The sequence below is a fragment of the Prosopis cineraria genome, unplaced genomic scaffold (assembly GCF_029017545.1).
Source record: "Prosopis cineraria cultivar Desert tree isolate PC_DT_omini unplaced genomic scaffold, ASM2901754v1 PC8, whole genome shotgun sequence".
NCBI classification, from domain to species: domain Eukaryota; kingdom Viridiplantae; phylum Streptophyta; class Magnoliopsida; order Fabales; family Fabaceae; genus Prosopis; species Prosopis cineraria.
The window spans coordinates 14,157,577-14,176,941 of record NW_026555339.1 but is presented as its reverse complement, the minus strand read 5'-3'; the positions used below and the strand labels follow the sequence as shown (position 1 = coordinate 14,176,941).

At 31.2% G+C, this 19,365-nt stretch overlaps 1 protein-coding gene and 1 pseudogene across 1 annotated transcript; both read right to left on the bottom strand.

The window, feature by feature from the left end:
- Positions 1-281: 281 nt before the first annotated feature.
- On the bottom strand, positions 282-2,928 carry LOC129317192 (splicing factor U2af large subunit A-like). Its single transcript, XM_054961557.1, has 5 exons — positions 2,583-2,928; positions 2,123-2,488; positions 1,874-2,009; positions 1,544-1,776; positions 282-562 (listed from the first exon to the last, which is right to left on the bottom strand). The coding sequence occupies exons 1-4, from the start codon at positions 2,886-2,888 to the stop codon at positions 1,739-1,741; spliced, it is 846 nt and encodes a 281-aa protein (XP_054817532.1). The 5' UTR covers positions 2,889-2,928; the 3' UTR covers positions 282-562; positions 1,544-1,738.
- Positions 2,929-4,080: 1,152 nt separating this feature from the next.
- Positions 4,081-18,901, bottom strand: LOC129318564 (indole-3-acetaldehyde oxidase-like; annotated as a pseudogene).
- Between the last annotated feature and the right edge of the window lie 464 nt (positions 18,902-19,365).

Sequence of the window (19,365 nt, the reverse complement as noted above, 5' to 3'; positions counted from 1 at the left end):
AGGGATACCGAGCTTAAAAGAATTGATGCTACCTGACAATGCTCTTTTATGTCAGTATATAGTTAATGGCTTATTAAGTTGATAATAAATATTAAGAACTCAAAAAATAAAATAGGTTATTTAATCGAACACTCGTGGTCTTATCGATTATTGCACACATCGATAATAAATTTAAAACCCAATCACACTGTACTGAGAAAATTAATCAAAAAAATCACTCGATTGGAAATTGATGGGTCCATGTGATGACAACGGGGAAAAAAGACTATGAACCCGCTAGCTCTATAACATTAGGCTAGCTAGAAGGTCCCACCTAATAAAATATATATTCATATTCTACTGTTCAACTAAGCCTAGAAATTACAAAAACGGAAGAGATATCAATCCAAGCTAAGTGGCAATGACAAACAGCCAGGCTTCATAATGTAGGCTTCATAATCAAGTCAGCAAATTCATTCTCAGCATAAAATGCTGCCACTATTGGATTCCCACCATAAGTTCGTCCGCTCAACTGAGCTCGTGCTATTGTTGCACCATCCACGTCAGCATACTCCAAAAACACCTACATGTACATATATAAATATATAGGCTGCGTTAATAATTTGCAGGCAATACGAAAAAGAAGGAAAAACCAAAACACCAATAATCAAACTCTATTAATATCTTGGGGTTTCTACATTTGCCAACCAGCAAGGCACATCTTATAGTGCTTGTTTGGTTTCACATTTGAAAAACTCAAGCTTATATATGTTTGAACCAGTCCATCTAGACACATGCTTTGCCATTAATCAATGTGTATCATAACTCACAACACCAATAAAACAAACACACCCAAGAAGTTTATGCAGTCAGTGGGGGCAAAATTTGTACTTAAAATAAATATTAATATATTTTTAAAATAATATTTTGAATATGTATTAAATTAAATTATAGATAAAATTTATTAGCAATTCATAAAACATAAAATTATAAAATATTAATGTCTTTATACAACCAAACTTTTCATAAATATTAGAAAATAATACTGCCTTTAATTTTATTATTTATTAAATACAATTTATCTACTTTCCTTTGTATAATATAGAATTTTTTTAGATAAATTTTTTTATTCAAACAATTAGAGAAATATATTTTTTAAATTATGTTCCCCTAGATTCTAAAACTATTTTATTAAAGTTTATTATAAAATAGATAAGTTCTCAGATGGATTTTAAGGAGAGGAGTGGAAAATTTTAGGGAGACAAATGACTTTTTTAGGATGGGGGCAATTGAAAATTTTCAGGAACGCAGATCTATCCTTGAGTTTATGCATTGTAAAGCTGAGTTTCTAAAAGGCAGCACGTAACATTGATTTGCATAGTGTTGATATAATTATATCACGCAAGCATTTTATAGATATATATGTGATGTGAAGGACATTCAAATGCTAGAATTAGTAGTAATCAGCACCAATAGACTACCATTGTTAATAAAACAGACAAAACTTAAGTCCATCTGCTTATAGAATAACGCATTGAATAATGAATAGATCTATTGAACATACCTTTCCAACGCCAGGTGGTGATGGTTCCCAATTTGGTCGGGGCCGAGGTATCACAACATTAACCAATGTACCTGCAGATGATAAATAAGAAGTGGTTAATTACGTACAGAGAAAAAAAAATTACTAAATATATCCCGTGAAATCAAGTAAGATTGAAGATTATTGGTGGAAGATGGAGGCTTCCGTCTTTATGTGTCAGGCCTGATGTTCATGATGTGTGAATACAATTGTAGCTGTAAAACAAAGAAATAGAAAATAAAAATATTACTATATATGAATATGATAGCCTGCAGAATTAAAGAGAGACAAGCAAACTAAACCAGACATTACCATATTTGGATCCCTCTCTTCTCATATCATCTACGATCTCTTCATAGTCCTCATCATCTTTCAGATCAGCAGCAGATATAGCCTGACTTAGACAAACAACCTTCGTTGCTACTAGCTCTGGCTGAAGCGTGAGTCTCTGTGGAATTTAATAAACACCAATCAGTTTAGAATATGAAAAAGTACAAGCAAGTACAATATTTGATAATAGATATACTTATAGCAGTGAATTCAATAACATCAAATACGTACCTGAAGTCCATGAGTTAATCTGCTTTCTTGCTCAGGTTTTGGCGCTCTTCTAAGTATAAGAGTCTTATCTCCAAATTTTATTCCATTCAAAGCAGCACAAGCAATATCCGTTACCACAGGATCTTGATAAGCACAGAATGCATAACCCTTTGAAATTCCTGTATCTCTATCTTTCACCAATTCAAAGCCCCGAAGTTGACCAAAAGTCTCTACAAGTGCCCTGATCTCTGATTCTCTCAAGCAATCAGGAAGACCACCCACAAATAAACAATCAGGACCATCAAGTCCATCAGCAGCAGATATAGCCAGGCTTGAACTGGCAATCTTCGACTTCGTTGCTGCTAATTCTTGCTGAAACATAACTCTCTAAGGAATTCAATCAACATCAATCAGTTAGGATATGATAAAAAAAAAAAACACAAACCAATAATATATTTGATAAGAGAATATCATCGAATACCTTTAGTGCAGGTTTTGGCTGGTTTTCACCTTGATTAGGTCGTCTAACAGTAAGAGTCTTATCTCCAGATTTTATTCCATTCAGAGCAGCACAAACAATATCTGTAACTGCAGGATCTTGATATACACAGCATGCATAACTTTCTGAATTTCGAGTATCTCTAGCTTTCACCAATTCAAAGCCCCGAATTGGACCAAAAGTCTCAAGAAATTCCCTCATCTGTGTTTCTGTAATGTAGTCAGGAAGACCACTCACAATTATAGCATCAGCACCATCAAGATTCTTCTTGTTCAGAGCCATTTGCATCTAATAATGATATCTTCGTCAAACCGATCTTCTCTCAATTGTTCACGTGCTTCTTGCCTTTCATCGCTTTCTTGACCTCTATTTATAGAGGCTAGAGGGTTTTTTTGACTTTTGAGATAAGGTATTTCGAAAATCTAACAATGAGATTAGTTGAATCTTGATCTTGATTTTTTTAACCAGAAATCTTGATCTTAATAAAGATATTATTTATTTAATATCTTGAGATAATATTAATTGGGATATTGTTTATTTCTTTAGTTCATCGGCGGTGGAGATATTTTAAGATAATTCAATGATATAGTGATTTTTATCATTTTCCTAACTCCTTCAATTTCTTTTGAATTTTCCAGAGGATAATTTATTATAGATATATAGGTTTTGTTTTATCCACTTAAAAATTCAAGCATGCAGATTAATCTTTAGAGAAGTTTTGACACTCTAAATTTTTTCATCGCTTACTTTTTTTATTTGTTATTGTTATTGTTATTATTTTTATCTTTATTTCTATTCAATAAACAAAAAATATGGTTTTCACAATTTTCATTGTATTGCAATAGGATTCTTGATTATAGCAGTGAACTGTGATCCTGAATTGTGGTGCAACTGATCATGAATAATTATATTTTAAAAATAAATAAATTTGTATAATAATAAAAATGATTGTTTAATTTTTAAACAAAATATATAATAAAAAATAATATTAACCAGAGAGGGGGGCCAACCTTGCCCTCTTCACCAAGAAGTCAGCGCGAGAGAAGAGTGTGTGTTATGAAGGACCAAGATGAATTATTTTTTTCTAAGGTTTTTAGTTTTTTAACATTATATGTAATTATACATAATTTATTATTTAATTTAGTTTTATTCTATAAATTATTTGTTACAAAAATATTTTAAAAATTTAATTAATTATTAAAAATTGGTCCTTTTAACTTGGGAGGTAGGTTTTGCTTCTGAGCATGAGTCATAGAGACTCTTGTCACTTAAATAAGTTATTAGAGATTTGAATTTCAATATTTATGTATGTTCTAATTTAGTTGGGAGTTGGTCTGCCCATATTACTTTCACTATCTCCCTTTGATAGTTCTACTAAATTAATATTTGTAGATACGAAAACATTTGAAAACACATGGAGAGCAAAATATTGTTTCCAATATAATTAAAAAGAAATATAAAATATAAAAACACTTCGAAAAACCAGTACATATTCCTCCTCATATCCAAACAAGAATACACACTGATTTATTTCCCAATATTTTGAGAACCTTTACACTTGGCCCATTTTCCATTTCAAGTATCTTTCCACAATGTCAAATCCACAAAGTTCCTTTACCACAGGCATGGCTGCTGGCACATCCAATTGGAATGGTTTATCAATTTCTTCTGAGTTTCTCCATGAATGATGCTGTTTTCTGGCTTCCTTGATAGCTGCTCTAATAGCACAATGAACCGTAGTTGCTAGAAGTAGCGGCGGCTCACCGGAAGCTGCAAAAACAAGATTTGAAGTGTCTTTTAATATAAGAATTCTCCTTTGCTAGAATTTAGGGTTAAAGAGAAAATGATAAAATTGCAATGATAACTAGGAAAGTAAAGTAAATCCTTGTATATCAACCATTAAGTACCTCTCAGGTTTGGAGTCCAGGTGAAATGATCTAGACATGTCAAGCATACACAGAGGAGGACAACATTGTATTTACTTGAACAAGCCTAGACCCAAACTTGAAGAGAAGCTTGACTCAGGTCTTGTTTTATTAATTAAATTCTTGAAGAGAGTTTGATTACAATGTTCACTATTCAAAACTCACCAAAAAACTAGAGAGAGAGAGAGAACTAAAAGACATTATGTGCATGGCATAACTAACTCTGTTACAATCAATTTTTATGGTCTCACCTTTGGATAGAGAAGCATTTATTTTTCTTAACAGATTATTTTTATTTTCCCGAAATGACAAGGCACGAGCTGCTTATTAAAAAACACTGTTAAGGAAGTCTCACGGCAGTCAGGCCACTTTACAATATGCACTGTCAAATTACTAGACATCTCACACTCTTTAATTTTATTTATAAATTATTTATAATATATTTTATCAGTATTAAAAAAATTTTAAAATTTATTAACTTTATTTAAAAATTTAATAAGTTATCAACCTTATTCTTATTAAATATATATATTTTAATAATATATTTTCTCTTTCTAACATTCAATGAAAGGTAAAAGAGAAAATTTATGATGAAAATTTAATTACATGTCTTAAAAATAGGATAAAAAAATTATTCTCTCTCTACTCTATAAATAAAATCAGAGAGGGTATCTTTTATGGAACTATGGTGTTCATCATTTAATCTTAATGTATACATTTTCTGATAATAATTTGTTCATTTAACAAATTGATGACAAACCACTTGAACTTGAATCCTTTAAGTATAGAATCCATGAAGCTGAATGTTTTTCTTTTGTAATATGGTTTACCTAATTAGGGGTGCTTTTTCTAAAAGCATTTTCTACATTTTACACTGGCTCAAATTTGAGACCTTGTGCTTAAACAACCACAACCCATTTCACTAAGATCAATGCCTATTGGTAGTGTGAAACTAAAGTTGAATATAATGAATTGATATATGCTATCTATTTTTTACTGTCAATTTATGTTTAATTTCACAAACTTCAACTTTAGAGGAACTTTTCTCTACCATTTTAGCATTCATGTGTCCAGGAATCAAATTCTAAAGCAGAACTTCAAGTGTCAAATCCAACACCACGATATATTCGTTCATACATGGTTCAGCATACTTTAGCAAAAATTCTAAGTAAAGAAACAAATTAAAAGGTAAAATAATTTGTATATCCATTTTACCCCATTTTCCACTACGAACCTTGGTGTTAATAACTAATCTACAAAACATAAAACTATCATACCTTTCGAAGAGAGAACACGATGCTTGTGATGTCCACTATTGACAATTTCAACATTAAGCTGTTTTGGTATAGTGTCTAATGAAGGGATTTTGTAATTCCATGTTCCATCTTGTAAGATTAGTCCTTCATGATTTGTTTCATACTCTTCAAGCATGAAAAACCCTAATCCTTGGACAAATGATCCTTCAATCTGCAACAAGCAAAAATGATCAATTATGTCAAATTGAGCAACTTCAAAATCTATTAACCTTCAATTTTTTCTACATGAGAAAAACTCAAAAACTGGCATATATTTAAGTTTATTCCTTTTTATATTAGTCCCTTAATTTCTATATGACATGGCTCCATGCATTTTACACAAAGCCCAAAATGAACCACATCATTTTCGACTCGCTTACATGGTTAACTTTATGTCTGTGTGTGAGAGAGAGAGAGATGACCCAAAAATTTTAAATAAAATAAAAAATTATAAGTTTGTGTTTTAATAGTAATTATATTAATTCTTAGGTTAAATGTGATAATATGGAGTGTTGGTGTAGTGGAAGAATACATGTAACCCAACCATCAAGCCCAAGTTTGAATCTGGATAGGGCCATAGGGAGTTTTACTTTTATGCCTTTTTATGAAATTATTAAATTACCCTTATCCCAATCAAATTTTTTTCCTCTCTTTTATTCTTGTCTTCTTTGAGTTTTCTAGAGCTGAGAGAGAGCTAAGAGTTTTGCACCAAACGTTTGCCCTATCTCTCATTGATCTCTACTATCCTCCTTCTCAACCACTAGTTGTGCACTGCTCGTGTGAGTCGTCATCGCCGTCGCCGGTGTGCCTATTGCTGTTTCTTCCTCCACAGCTATGAGTTCTTCCTCTGTTTCACCATCGTTCCTCCTCCTCTGTCACTACCTCAAGTATGTTCAACTTCTCTTCCTTTCTCTTTTTTGTTTTGTGCGTGTGTAATTGATTGGGTGAGCTAAGATTTCTTTCTTCCTCTTGCTCGTCCTATCATCACTGGTCTGTTCATTTTTCTTCATTCATGGTGACAGTCCCTCCTTTCCATTGTTCATACATGAAGCTACCTCTTTCTCCCTCTGCTCATGCATGTGGGACCTTTAAGATTAGAAACTTGATCTTATCTCCTTTCCTTGGAAAATTTCTATATGTGTGAATGGATGAAAATATGGAGTTGATGCTGAAAAATTATGTCCTTTAGATGCTGCTATTGGTGCTTGAGTTTTTCTTCCTTAGTTTCGATTAGCTTTCTTCTTTTTCTCTTCTTTATGGTTGCTGATTCATGTCTAAAATTTTACACCCTTCATCTTGTTAATTTTCTATGCGAGTTTTAATGGTTGAAGCTATAGAATTTTGGCATGTTTTGCTGCTACCCATGTGTTTTAGAGAATAAGAAATTCAAATGTTGAGCTAAAAATTCATTTTAAAACTTGATACTAATCTACATATGGTTATAATTTCTGGAATAAGTTAACTTGGTTGGAATGATTGATGTTGAATAATTTGGTAGAATGAAGTTGGAAGAGAAGAGGTTAGATATGATAATGGGAGATTAGTGTTTATAAGATGCTTGTTAAAATGCTTGTTAGAACAATTGAATTTGATTTTAAAATTTTATCGATTCTTGCAAAAGGCAAAGTTAGGGAAGTAGAGTTAGTTTAGAAGTTATTAATTTGTAAATTTAACTTGAGAGATGCAAACGACATTTGATTATAAATTAATAATATATGATTATTGAAATTCTTGGAAATTGATACCTTGTTGAGAAAATATTTAAATGCTAGACTTGTTATGAGGGGATGGGAAAGGATACGTATTTATTGCCTTGACAAAATGCTAATGAGAAATATTTTTAGTATAAAACTTTGGTTTAAAGTTTCAAATTTTATTATAGTTGATTATCGGTGGGAATGTTAAAAAGAAATTATTGTACTGGTTGAGGGTTGAATAAAATTTTAATATAATTTATAGGATATTTGAAAGAGGAAAAATTTGATTAAAATTGAGAGGAGAAATTTGAACTTTGAATTTTAGGTAAATAAATAGCATTACATTTAATTATTTATTAATAATCTTTTATTGAAATATTTTTTTTTATGAATTATGTTAGTTTTAGAAGTTTTGGAACAATGATGAAGGATGTTTACATTATGATATGTGCATTTATTTTTTCTCAAAAAATATATTTCTAATATTGATGAAGACACCTTTGTTTATTGAATTTTAAAATTTCTTGGTTACACAATTAATGTAAGTTTGTACATTCACTATGATGTATTAATTTGACAAGTTTTCTATATTTGAAGCAATTCATGCAAGTTTGATATTGAGAATGAAAATTTTACTTCAAAAATAATTATTTCTCTCACATGTTTGAAATGAGATTTCTAAGAGAACTTTATATATAACACTGCTGGTAACGACAATTCCGTTAGCTCGTGGTAGGTTGTAGTTAATAACTAGCTAGTTTGTCTCGTGGGCTTTGTTCTCACATTTGTCATTCGTGGATTTTGTACCCGCATTTAATTTCATGGCCTTGAATTTCATTTAGTTATTTACCCTCATGGACTATGTGTCCACTTTTTTTTGAGGCATAAGCCATGTTTGTTTAGCTTTACTCTCTGAACTATGTGTCCACGTTTGTTTCGTAGCTTCGGTTACATTTGGTTATTTACTCTTGTAAATTGTATGTCCATGTTTGTTACCTTTTCTGTTAAGTCCTCAAAAATTTAAATTTTAATTAACTCGCCCGTTTGAAATTCCAATGGTTTCAATTAACAAATATACTATTTTGATTTGTGTATAGATAATTTGTTTTCTTTAACCTGGATAGAATAAAGTGTTTTCAATTCACTCTCATTTTATGGTTATGATTATGATTTAAAGATTTATAAAGTTATTATGTTGATCAATTTTTTTCAATTTTTTTACACGATTATTTGAATTTATTATTTAAATTCTTTTAAATTCTGTTTTATAAATGCTATTCACCAAAAAATCTTATTTTGGTCTCAAATTCATTAGCTAACGCTGATCCTAATGCTGACCTCTGAAAGATAATATATCTATATTGGGTGAAATTTTTGTTTGGTATTGTTAACTTTTGTTGTAAATATTTAAGTTTTATATATTTTAACTTAAAAGAAAGATTAATTGCTCCACATAAATTGTTGCTAGAAGGAGCTAAGCTCCTAACTGATATAATATTTTATGTATTTATATATTATTTGCTGATTGAAAGGAGTTAAGCTTCTAACTAATATTATAATTTGTGAGAATTTTTGTGTTGTAAAATTTTTAGAAGATCATATTTATGGGCAAGGTTCTGCCAAAATATCTATAAAAATATTAAAGCTTTACTATGATAATTAGTATTAAAAGTGTTAGAATTTCTATATAACTTAATTATTTTTAAAATGAAATGAGTTTATATTTTCAAGCTTACAAGAATGTGTGAAGTGATTTGCTCCCATGTCAATCATCATCTATTTTCGGAATGCGACAATATATGTATCCTTAATAGTATAACTAAAATGCTAATAACGATACTCAACTAATAAAACTACTGAACTAATAATTGAAAAAAAAAAAAACCAAGACCATAGGTCAAATATATTATTACATGGGCTAATCCAACTTAATATTTTTGACTGATTTGTTTCAAAAGCACTTCCCTTAGTTGCCATTTTTGAAAGGAAGATGAGCAACTATTCCACTTTAAAAATACAATGGAAAGTCTTTTTCCTCACCAATCAATCGTTATAGATGAAGAAAAATATCATGAAATAAGTTGAGAAAATCCATTAATCTTTGACCCCTTTAAACCCAAAGAGGGTTATAAAATCATCTTCTTATTCCTATCTTATTCTTATATTTCATATAAGGACTAGCTTATTTTTAAAATTAATTGTCTCTTTAGAATTTTTTTTTGATTTCAAAATAATATTTATTATAAAATCTTAATAATTAATATTTTTTTAAATTTTGCCCCTTATTGACTCCTCATTTTATAGGGGAGAGAATATGCAGAGGGTAGTAAGCGAATTAGTATAAGTGTACTTTAGCTTGACATAAATATTAAAATAAATGAATTTTAGTGAAATGCATTTAAAATTTTTAAATATTAGGCATTTAAAAATTCTTTTTTACTAGACACGTTTCTCATGCATAATACTAAGTTTGAGTGAGTCATATAAATAGTGTGTAACTTACTATAGGTTTTATGTATTTCATTGACTTATTTTTGTACATTACTTTAAATGAAAATTATAGAATTAGAAATAGAGCTGTGGATAGAAATCATGACTGGCCTTTCACACACGCACACACCCACCCACCAGAAAACAAAAATTAAAAAGAACAAGAAAGTAAAGAAATTGCAGCTCGCCTACCTGTCCTAAATCTACAGCAGGGTTGAGACTCTTCCCACAATCATATATAATATCCGTTTGCAGAACAATTGTTTCTCCTGTTATAAGATCTATTTCCACCTGCAAAATATTCTTTAACCTTTAGATTAGCATTATTGGCAATATGATGCAACAACATGACTTTCCTCATAATTTCAAATACCTTTGAGCAAGATATATAACTTTTCATGAGCTTTAAAAAATGTCACTTTCTGAATAAGAAATTGGATAACAAAAAAGCCTACCTCACTCACTGCAACACCATAGTTGAGGTAACTATTGCTAGTATTGCCAGGGTAATAAAATGAAATTGCTGATAAGTTCACAGCTTGAGAGTGTGCCTGCACAAAGACATTTTCTTATTGCATGGCAGTTAAATAATATTAGGAGAATTACTCTAAGGTCCTACTCAACACAATTACTTACTCATAGGTCCATTGACAATTGAACATATTGGGACTTAAACTTAGTTGTCAATGGACCTGAAAGTAATTAATTGTATTGAGTGGAACTTGTATGTAATTGTCCCAATAATATTATTGGAGGTTTATATAGATTTTGAAAATAAAAATATATCATAAATAAATAATTATTAAGGGAATGGTGTGTTACTATATAGAGCACACTTTTATATATAGAAGTTAATAAATGCAAGAATTGGCTGGCAAATAATGATAATACTCATGCCATGACAATTATTAGTCATTCTTAACACAACGCTAGTGTATTGTAATGACATCTTACACTTTGGCAAAGGTGATATGTATCATGTTCAAAAAAACCTGAACTATTCTCTATATATATGGTTTATTCCATAGCCTTCAAAAATAAACATAAAAAAATAATAATAAAGCAAGCCTGTGTAATTTTGGCAAAATTTAAGGAAAAAAAAATTGCCTTAGTTTTGAAAATATAGGGTAGCTTTATAATTTCAATAAAATTCAAGATAGGTCTATACATTTTACTTGAAGAATTAATTTAATTTTAAAGCATAAAGTTAGCAAGGTAATGAATATATATGCACAGTTACCGCATGCATGTTAATATAAAGCTCATCTATACATTATTATTATCATTATATGTATAACAAAGAAAATAATTAAGGATGAAACCAACAAAAAATTAATTAAGGATCACTTTTTTGAATCATACACTAGTATCTACGTACCTGAGAAATAAGTGTGTCCCATTTGACAGAACCAGTCTCCTTCTGCAAGCTTTCCTTGAGTGGCATTAACCTTTCAACCAAGACATTGCAGCTAAGCCTAACTGCTGCACAGCTTGACTCAGATGTAGTACTATTACCTGTAAACCCTCCTTGAATCATGCTCAACGAATCAGATTGTATGACACGTATTTTATCCAAGAGGTCTTGAGATCCTTCACATTGGATCAAACTAAGAGCATATGCAGCCATCTGTTTCACCTTAGTCCACAAACCTTGACCTATTTCAATCCCTCCAACTTCAACAACAACAGACCCATCCTTTAAAATACTTGTTTTTCCTGGTGAAGGTCTCACATTTAATTCATACACAACAGGCACACGAGATAAACCTCTTTTTTTCCAAATGTTATTCCTATTAAACTCTTTCACAGTTTCTCTCCTCTGGTCATACCTTGCAGAAACAGCTAACTTATTCCATATTGAAACTAGGTTATACTCAAGAGGTTCACCTGCAGCATCCTTGTAAAAAGTGCATAGACTTTTGTATGTGTGGAAATTAATGCTTCTCACAGAATCTACATCTATTGAAAGTGTGGATGCCACATGTTCTATTATAGCTTCAGCAATATATGATCCCTCAACATCCCCAGGGGCTCTCATTATAGATCTACTAGGAAGATTAGTCTTGCATACTTTTATATCAAAAGATAGAACACCCCAATCATATTTTTTAAGTGAATTAACTATAGCAAGTGGTACTATTGCAAATATATCCTGATATATCCCTTGATCTATCAATATCTTAAGTTCTAAAGCAGTAATCTTCCCATTACTTTTAAATCCAACATTGTATGTTATCTTCATAGGATGCCTTCCTCCAGCCATTATCATGTCCGTCTTACGATTCATATACATTCTGACAGGGCGTCGTAATTTATGCGCTGCAAGTGCACATGTCGTAGCAATCTAAAAGATTTAATTGTAAGTACTTACACTAAACAATCATGAGCACCATGCATATAATATCCATTTTCTTGTGCTGAACTACTGATACAATTCTATTGTAACCTGATGTATGCTAGAATTAGATTCCTTTACAAAAAAAAATTGTATATCTTGTATTAAAATCTACGTCATACACATTAGATAATATCATTAGTAAGCTATTAAACTTCAAATGTATGATCAAGATGAGCATAGTTTGGATACAAAGGCAATAAAGTAGAAAGAAGAAAGAAGGGAAAATTAGACACTTACAGGAAAGGCTTTTACGTACTTTCCACCAAAACCACCACCTACCCTTCTCGTGATTACACGAACATTATGCTCAGGAATATTTAGGCATCTTGCAATTGTAGAATGTGCATATTCTGGCCCTTGACATGAAGTGTAAACCACCAAGCAATTGTCTTCATCTGGCACAGCAAGTGCAGTTTGTGTCTCCATATAGAAATAATATTGAGACCCAAGTTTAATCTGGATTTTAAATTATTACAAGAGTCAAAAAACTTCAAAATGTTCAAAATATGGACGCTAGAGATAAAATGTGGAAACTGATACTTGATAGTAAAAGAAGTGAAGACAGAGAAATAGGTGATAGTAAAAGAAGATATTAAAGAAAATGCTTATGCTTTCTTAAACCTAGAAGATAGTTAAGCAATTATCTATGCGTATTTTTCTGTATAAAGATTGTTGAAAATTAGCTAATGTTAGTTGAAGTATGTGTCAAATTTGTCTAAGCTAGAAATTTTATATGTCTTAGATATGTAAAAGAGGGAATCACAATATGAAGGAAAATAAATGTATTCCATGCACCTCAGCAGAAAGAATCTTGTGGTCTGCTTCTGCCATTCCTTCTGATATATCACCTATTTGTTGGGGATAGTACACTGGAGGAATTTCAAAAAGACTAGATCTTTCAACAGCCTCTTCCATGGTTAGAATTGGTGATTCAAGATTCTTGAAATCATACTCAACAACTGTAGAATTTGCAGCCATATCTGCAAGTTTCTGAGAATCTGCAACCTAATTAAACAAATTCATGAAGCAATGGTAAGTATACAGTATATCTTCCTTTTATCTAGACCAACATGAGGGAATCATGAACCTATACCACAAAGGCAACACGATCACCGATACGGCTGACAGTTTCTTCTGCAAACAAAGGTTCACCAACACCGTATGTAGAAATAGAACCAACATTTTCACCACCATCAGGAATGTCTTTACTTGAAATGATTGCCCTCACTCCATCTTGTTGCTGGAGCTTTATGCTTTTTACCCTTGCTAGAGGTTTTGTACTATAAATATATGCTCCATGTAGGCAATTTGTTGGTGAAGGAATATCATCCACATACACAGCCTCACCTATGATTTATTTGTAAAAATAAATGATATTCTAACACATACAATAAAGAGATAGCAAAATGGAGAAAGCTTAGTTAATTAGATAAAGAATAGACGAAGCATTGAAAGTGAACTATTGTTTGTTTTCAAATCACAGTCGACTTTCTTGACTCGATGTAGATAGAAGTAAGTGAGATTCGGATCCAAAAATGTGTATGCAAAAGTTTGCATCAAATAAGGAGCCTAGAAAGCTTAATTCAATCATGGTAATCTATACTTCAAATAAAAGATATTTAATTAAAGAATTTACGATGCAAATCAAAGAAATCAAGAATAGTTCAAATCCAGAGAACAAGATTGAGATGTTTAGTTTTACATGTACGAAAGTTTGCAAGCAGCAAGAATTCCTGGAATGAAAAATATATATATATATATATATATTGACCGTGACGAAATGATTGGGGTCAATTATAGAATGAAACTTTTTTGCAAAAGAAGGTGAAGGATTTTTGTTAAAACATTTCTTTCTACTTTTAAATGCCATAAATATGGAAATAAAGGAGGTTGTCAAATGATTTTCTAACTTGATTGTACAAAACAAACCTGAAGCCTGTAATGCTGCCCCTGATTTTGTTATTGGCTCGCCAACGGGTGATGCTCCTCATCTACTTGAATCTCTTGCTTTCCAGATGATAGAAAAGTAGGAGCTTTTTCATGATGATCAACTTGCCTCTTATTCTCTTTTATGTCCAAAGGCCTATTGGTTGATGAACTAGTGCATGACTTTGAGTGATAATCTAATTTTTCATCAGAATGATCAATCAAAGGGCTAAAGAACTTATAGAGAAAACCTGCTGCTAAGCTTAACCGATAAGCAATGCTTGAAGTTCCTTCTTCAGGTACAACACTAGCTGGAAGCAAGTTGATAGCTTCATATACAATACCGGCACTTAGTGTCTTTCCTACTAATAGCTCCTCAACTTTGCTTGCTCTTATTGCATGTTTAGTACCATAAGCTCCGAAAGAAAGCCTGCAATTATTTATCACAGTCTCTTCAGAATCTTTTCCTGGAGAAACCTCAACCAAGAAAGCTGCATTCAAATAAGCTAGTGCATTTCCAAGGGGTCGAGGAGCAGCTCGAAAAGTTTCAAAGATAATTTTCCTTTTGAGCTTTTTAGGATCACTTTTATTGGATTCCAAACTTGGAATCTTAATACTTAAAATCACACCTTCCAATCCTAGTGGTGGCCTTTCCAGAAATTCTTGCATTGGAAGCCATTCAAATTTCATACCACTCATTATATGAACCATTGTATCCACAGCAAGAAGTATTGTAGCCAAATCAGAAGGAAAATGATTCTTCTGTGCCATCACTAGATTGCCACCTACACTGGCGGTGTTCCTTATGAAACCTGAGGCTATTTTGCTCATGTGATCAGCAAGTTTTTCAAGCATCATATCAAAGTCAGATAGAGGATCACATTTTCTCTTTGGCTTTAAAGCTTCAATAGCCTTGAATATAGTCACTGTTGCTCCAATTTCAATCCCTGTCGGATCCTTTTTTATCTTTGAGAGCTCGGAAATTCCCTTCAGATTAATATACTTGTCATAGCTTCCTGTATCTTTGTAATAACCCATTCCTGTATTACTAACTACAAGCTTTATCCTGGTTCCAACATTATTATTTGATTCCAATAAGCCTTGGAGCTCCTTTAGGCTTGTGGGGCTGAGCCAACTATGTCTTTCAGAAGACATGAACAGATCAGGATGGATCTCCTTCAAAAATTCAGGAAATTTACTCTTTTTGTGGTGACGATCATATTTAGGCAACCTACTTATCTTCAAATCATCACTTTCTCCTTTTCTCCAAAAAGAGTTTAACCCTAAGTCCTCTAAATCAACATCAGCACCAAAACTCTTGCAAGCATCAGAAAGTGGTCGATATCCAGTACAACGACAAAGATTTCCAGCAATGGCTCTTTCAGCCTCAACAGCTGTGGCTTTTGAGAACACTGAAAGAGGCTCGGGACGATGTGTTTTGTCAGCATTGACAAGAGTTCCATAAAGAGAGACACACATTCCAGGAGTGCAAAATCCACATTGAGAAGCATGGAAGCCTGCAATTCTTTCATGAATTGGATGGAAGCCATCTTTACTGTTTCCAAGGCCTTCGCTTGTAGTTATGGAACATCCATGTATGCTGCAAAGTAGCGTGAGACAAGAACTTGCTGTGAAATCCTCAACTTGGTCAAGCACGTGATTGTATTTGGATATTAAAACAAGACAAGCACCACAACCACCTGCAAACCATATAGATTGAAGTGAGAAGTTGAAGATATATGGGGACGAAAAAGAAATGCCTTTAACCTCTACAAATGTATGTTCAGGCGCTCGTGCATATGTACTTTAACCTTCATAAATTAATGTACGTGTATGTACGTGCCTTTGTGTGTGAACTTAATCATAAAGTCAACAAATAATTGAAAACAGCAAAGGGTAGTATGCCATATTCTGCTTTTTTTTTATTTTTAGAATTAAATGTTCAATGAAAATAAGCATAGCGACTTCCAAATATTTCATGGATTGAAAGATAGATAGCTACAACAAGAAACTCCATCAACAATTTCAAATCAGAGTATGCACACTACTACAAACATATGTATGCAACAAATAAATAGAAACTCCATCAAAAATTTCAAATCGTAGCATATATTCTACTACAATAAGTGTTAGTTTTGTGTGTGTCCTCCATTATAAGATGAAGCAGAAAGCTAACCACAAAGTCAATTGATACTTCACTATTAGAAAAAAATATTTATTGGATTGCCCATGTCAGAGAACTTATATATAAATGCGCTCCTAAAGTAAGAGGCGAAACATGTCAGAACACTTTATTTTAAAAGCATCGAGTATTGGACATAGAGGAACGCTTCTTGTAAAAGTGCTCCCAAATGTTAATATGAAAAAAAAATTAAAAAATAAATGCTTGAGCTATGATCCGATAGGTAACAATAAGAAATTATAAATTTAAAAAAGTACTCCAGTATATACTAGTTTATGAGCTCTCTGGAGTAGATTTAGGACACCCAGATTTCAAGATTGAATATCATTTTTTAATTTCCTAGCTTAGCGTGATATAGAAATATGCCCATTGAATCCTTCTTAAAAATGAATGAAAGTGAAAAAAAAAAAGAAGTTTAACCCCAAACCAAAACATTGAGATCTAAATAAACAAGAGATCATTCCTCACATTCATATTAATCAACAAAATCTTTAATTTAACTACAGAAAAATCTAAGGAAAAATGACAATTACAAACCTTGTAAAAATATTAACGAAATTAAAGACCTTGAATTATTCACATGTCAAGGAAAGACCATGCTCTCATTTGCAATTAAAAAATAAATAATTATCAAAATAATTATTGGATTGTGACTCATGAATTTAAGAAAAATTAGTTGTGAATTTAAGGAATATTGCTTGTGATTCAATAGAAAGTCAATCATGAATAAATAGATAATTTTATAAATTTATGCATTCGTTACCTATAAATTTAAGAATAGTTCCTTGTGAATTTTAAGAAAATCATTAGTAAATTTATGAAAATTTAGTTATGAATGAATGTATAGCCTTGTGAATGATCTATGCATGGTCATTTGTGATTTAGGGATAATTAATTGTAAATTTAAATAATGGTCACTTGTAAATATATGAAACATATATAAGTTATGAACAAATATGAATAGTCTTAATTATAAATTAATGATTCACGGACTCTCATATTTGTTAACATCCATTTACAATTGCCTTTTATAAATTCATAAATAATTATGCTAAAATTTAAAAGTGACTATATATCCTCAAATTCACAAATAATTATATATATACATATAATATATATTTGTATTTATTTATGAAATTTTCTATCCATTACAATTGATTTTTCATAAATATAACAGTGATCATCCTTAAATTTACATAACTTTTTTTAAAATTTGTGAGTGGCCTTCTATAGGTTATTTCAAGGGAAAATGACAATAAAATTTTTAAAATATGTAAGTGACAATTCGGTCTCTCAAAATGTTACAATCCATTGAAGTTTTTAGGAACTTTTTTGTCATTAATAAATTTATATAAATGATCAAATTACTCTTATTAAAAATAAAATGATTCTCATGTTTTCTTTAAATAACATAGCTTTTTTCTTATATTTGCAACAATGCAACAATAAATTATAACTTCACATGTTAAATTCTTGATTTTCTATTGCATTGTTGTAAATATAAGAAAAAAATTGTGATTATTTAAATAAAATTTATCAATCATTTTATTTTCAATAAGGACAATTTAATCATTTATATAAATTTATTAATGACAGAAAAGTTAATAGAATTATAACATTTTAAAAGATCAAACTGTCATTTATACATTTTAAAGAAATTTTATTATCATTTTTCCTTATTTCAATGTAGAAGTATTTTAATTGGAAATAAAGACCATGGTCCTTCCATGGTATTTTCTCTAATATGAGGTCTTCAATTATTATTAATGTTTATACATGGTCTATAATTGTCAATTTCCCAAAATTTAAAGCAGCCGGAAAGTTCAGCGACCAATGCACAGAAAGAATGGGCCGAATGCCCCAGATGAAAACTCTGATCAAACTAAATTAACTAATTTTAACATGCTGAGTGGTACGGTAAAGACCATTATTCCCTTAATCTTAACAAGGAACCAATCGAGGCTCGAACACAGATTCAAATTCATATTACTCCAAATAGCATTTGAATGGTTTATTACCTTACAAAAAAGAAAAAAACTATAGCCAGTTTATAAATCAAGAACTCTCAGTGAGGAACTCAGAGACAGACCTTCACCACAGCCGAGCTTGACGCTCTTGAATGGAGTCTGAGAACGCAAGAACTGAAGCACAGTGGTTGATGGGTCAACGCTTGAGAGCTCAAATCTCTCTCCATTCACTGCAAAAATCAAACTCTCTGTTCTTCTCCCTCCGTCCTTCTCCTTCATGTCTCAGCAAAAGATAGAAAATGAACCGTCCTCAATTCACAGAAGATCGTACTAGGCCTACTCACTTTGCTCACAGAAATGATATAATGCTATCTGACACCCATTTATCTCTACGCATGTGATTTGTGTGTCCTTGGCTCTCTCTCTCTCTCTCTCTCTATCTCTCTCTGTATATATCTAAAGACCAGCACTAATGATAGTTGATAGAGATACATGAGACGTGCAGACATACGTATGATATCTCTATACGTAATTATCACGTTTTCTCATCTCTATCTACGCTCACCCACATAAAACGGCAAATTTGCTTTTGCAGAATTCTAACTTTTGTTTTGAGTAAATTACAATGCATATCTTTCACTTTAATCTAATTTAAAACACTGTTATGAATGTTCTGTTAAATATTTTAAAATATTTAATTTTTTATTTGTAATTATGTTAAAAAATTTAAATAATTAAGCATGACAATATTTAAATAAATACATAATTTAAAAATATTGTGTTACAATTCATAAAATTTAAAGAAAAATAAATATAATTATATTGATTAATTTATCTATTATTATATTAAATATGTATCTCATTAAATTTTTTATGTAGGATGTA

Excerpts from the sequence above, each read along its gene's own strand:
- LOC129317192 (XM_054961557.1), bottom strand. The coding sequence starts at position 2,888 with ATGCAAATGGCTCTGAACAAGAAGAATCTTGATGGTGCTGATGCTATA. Across the intron at positions 2,010-2,122 it reads GATTAACTCATGGACTTCAG|AGACTCACGCTTCAGCCAGA; the intron begins GTACGTATTTGA and ends TAAATTCCACAG. Across the intron at positions 1,777-1,873 it reads AAGAGAGGGATCCAAATATG|CTACAATTGTATTCACACAT; the intron begins GTAATGTCTGGT and ends TTTGTTTTACAG.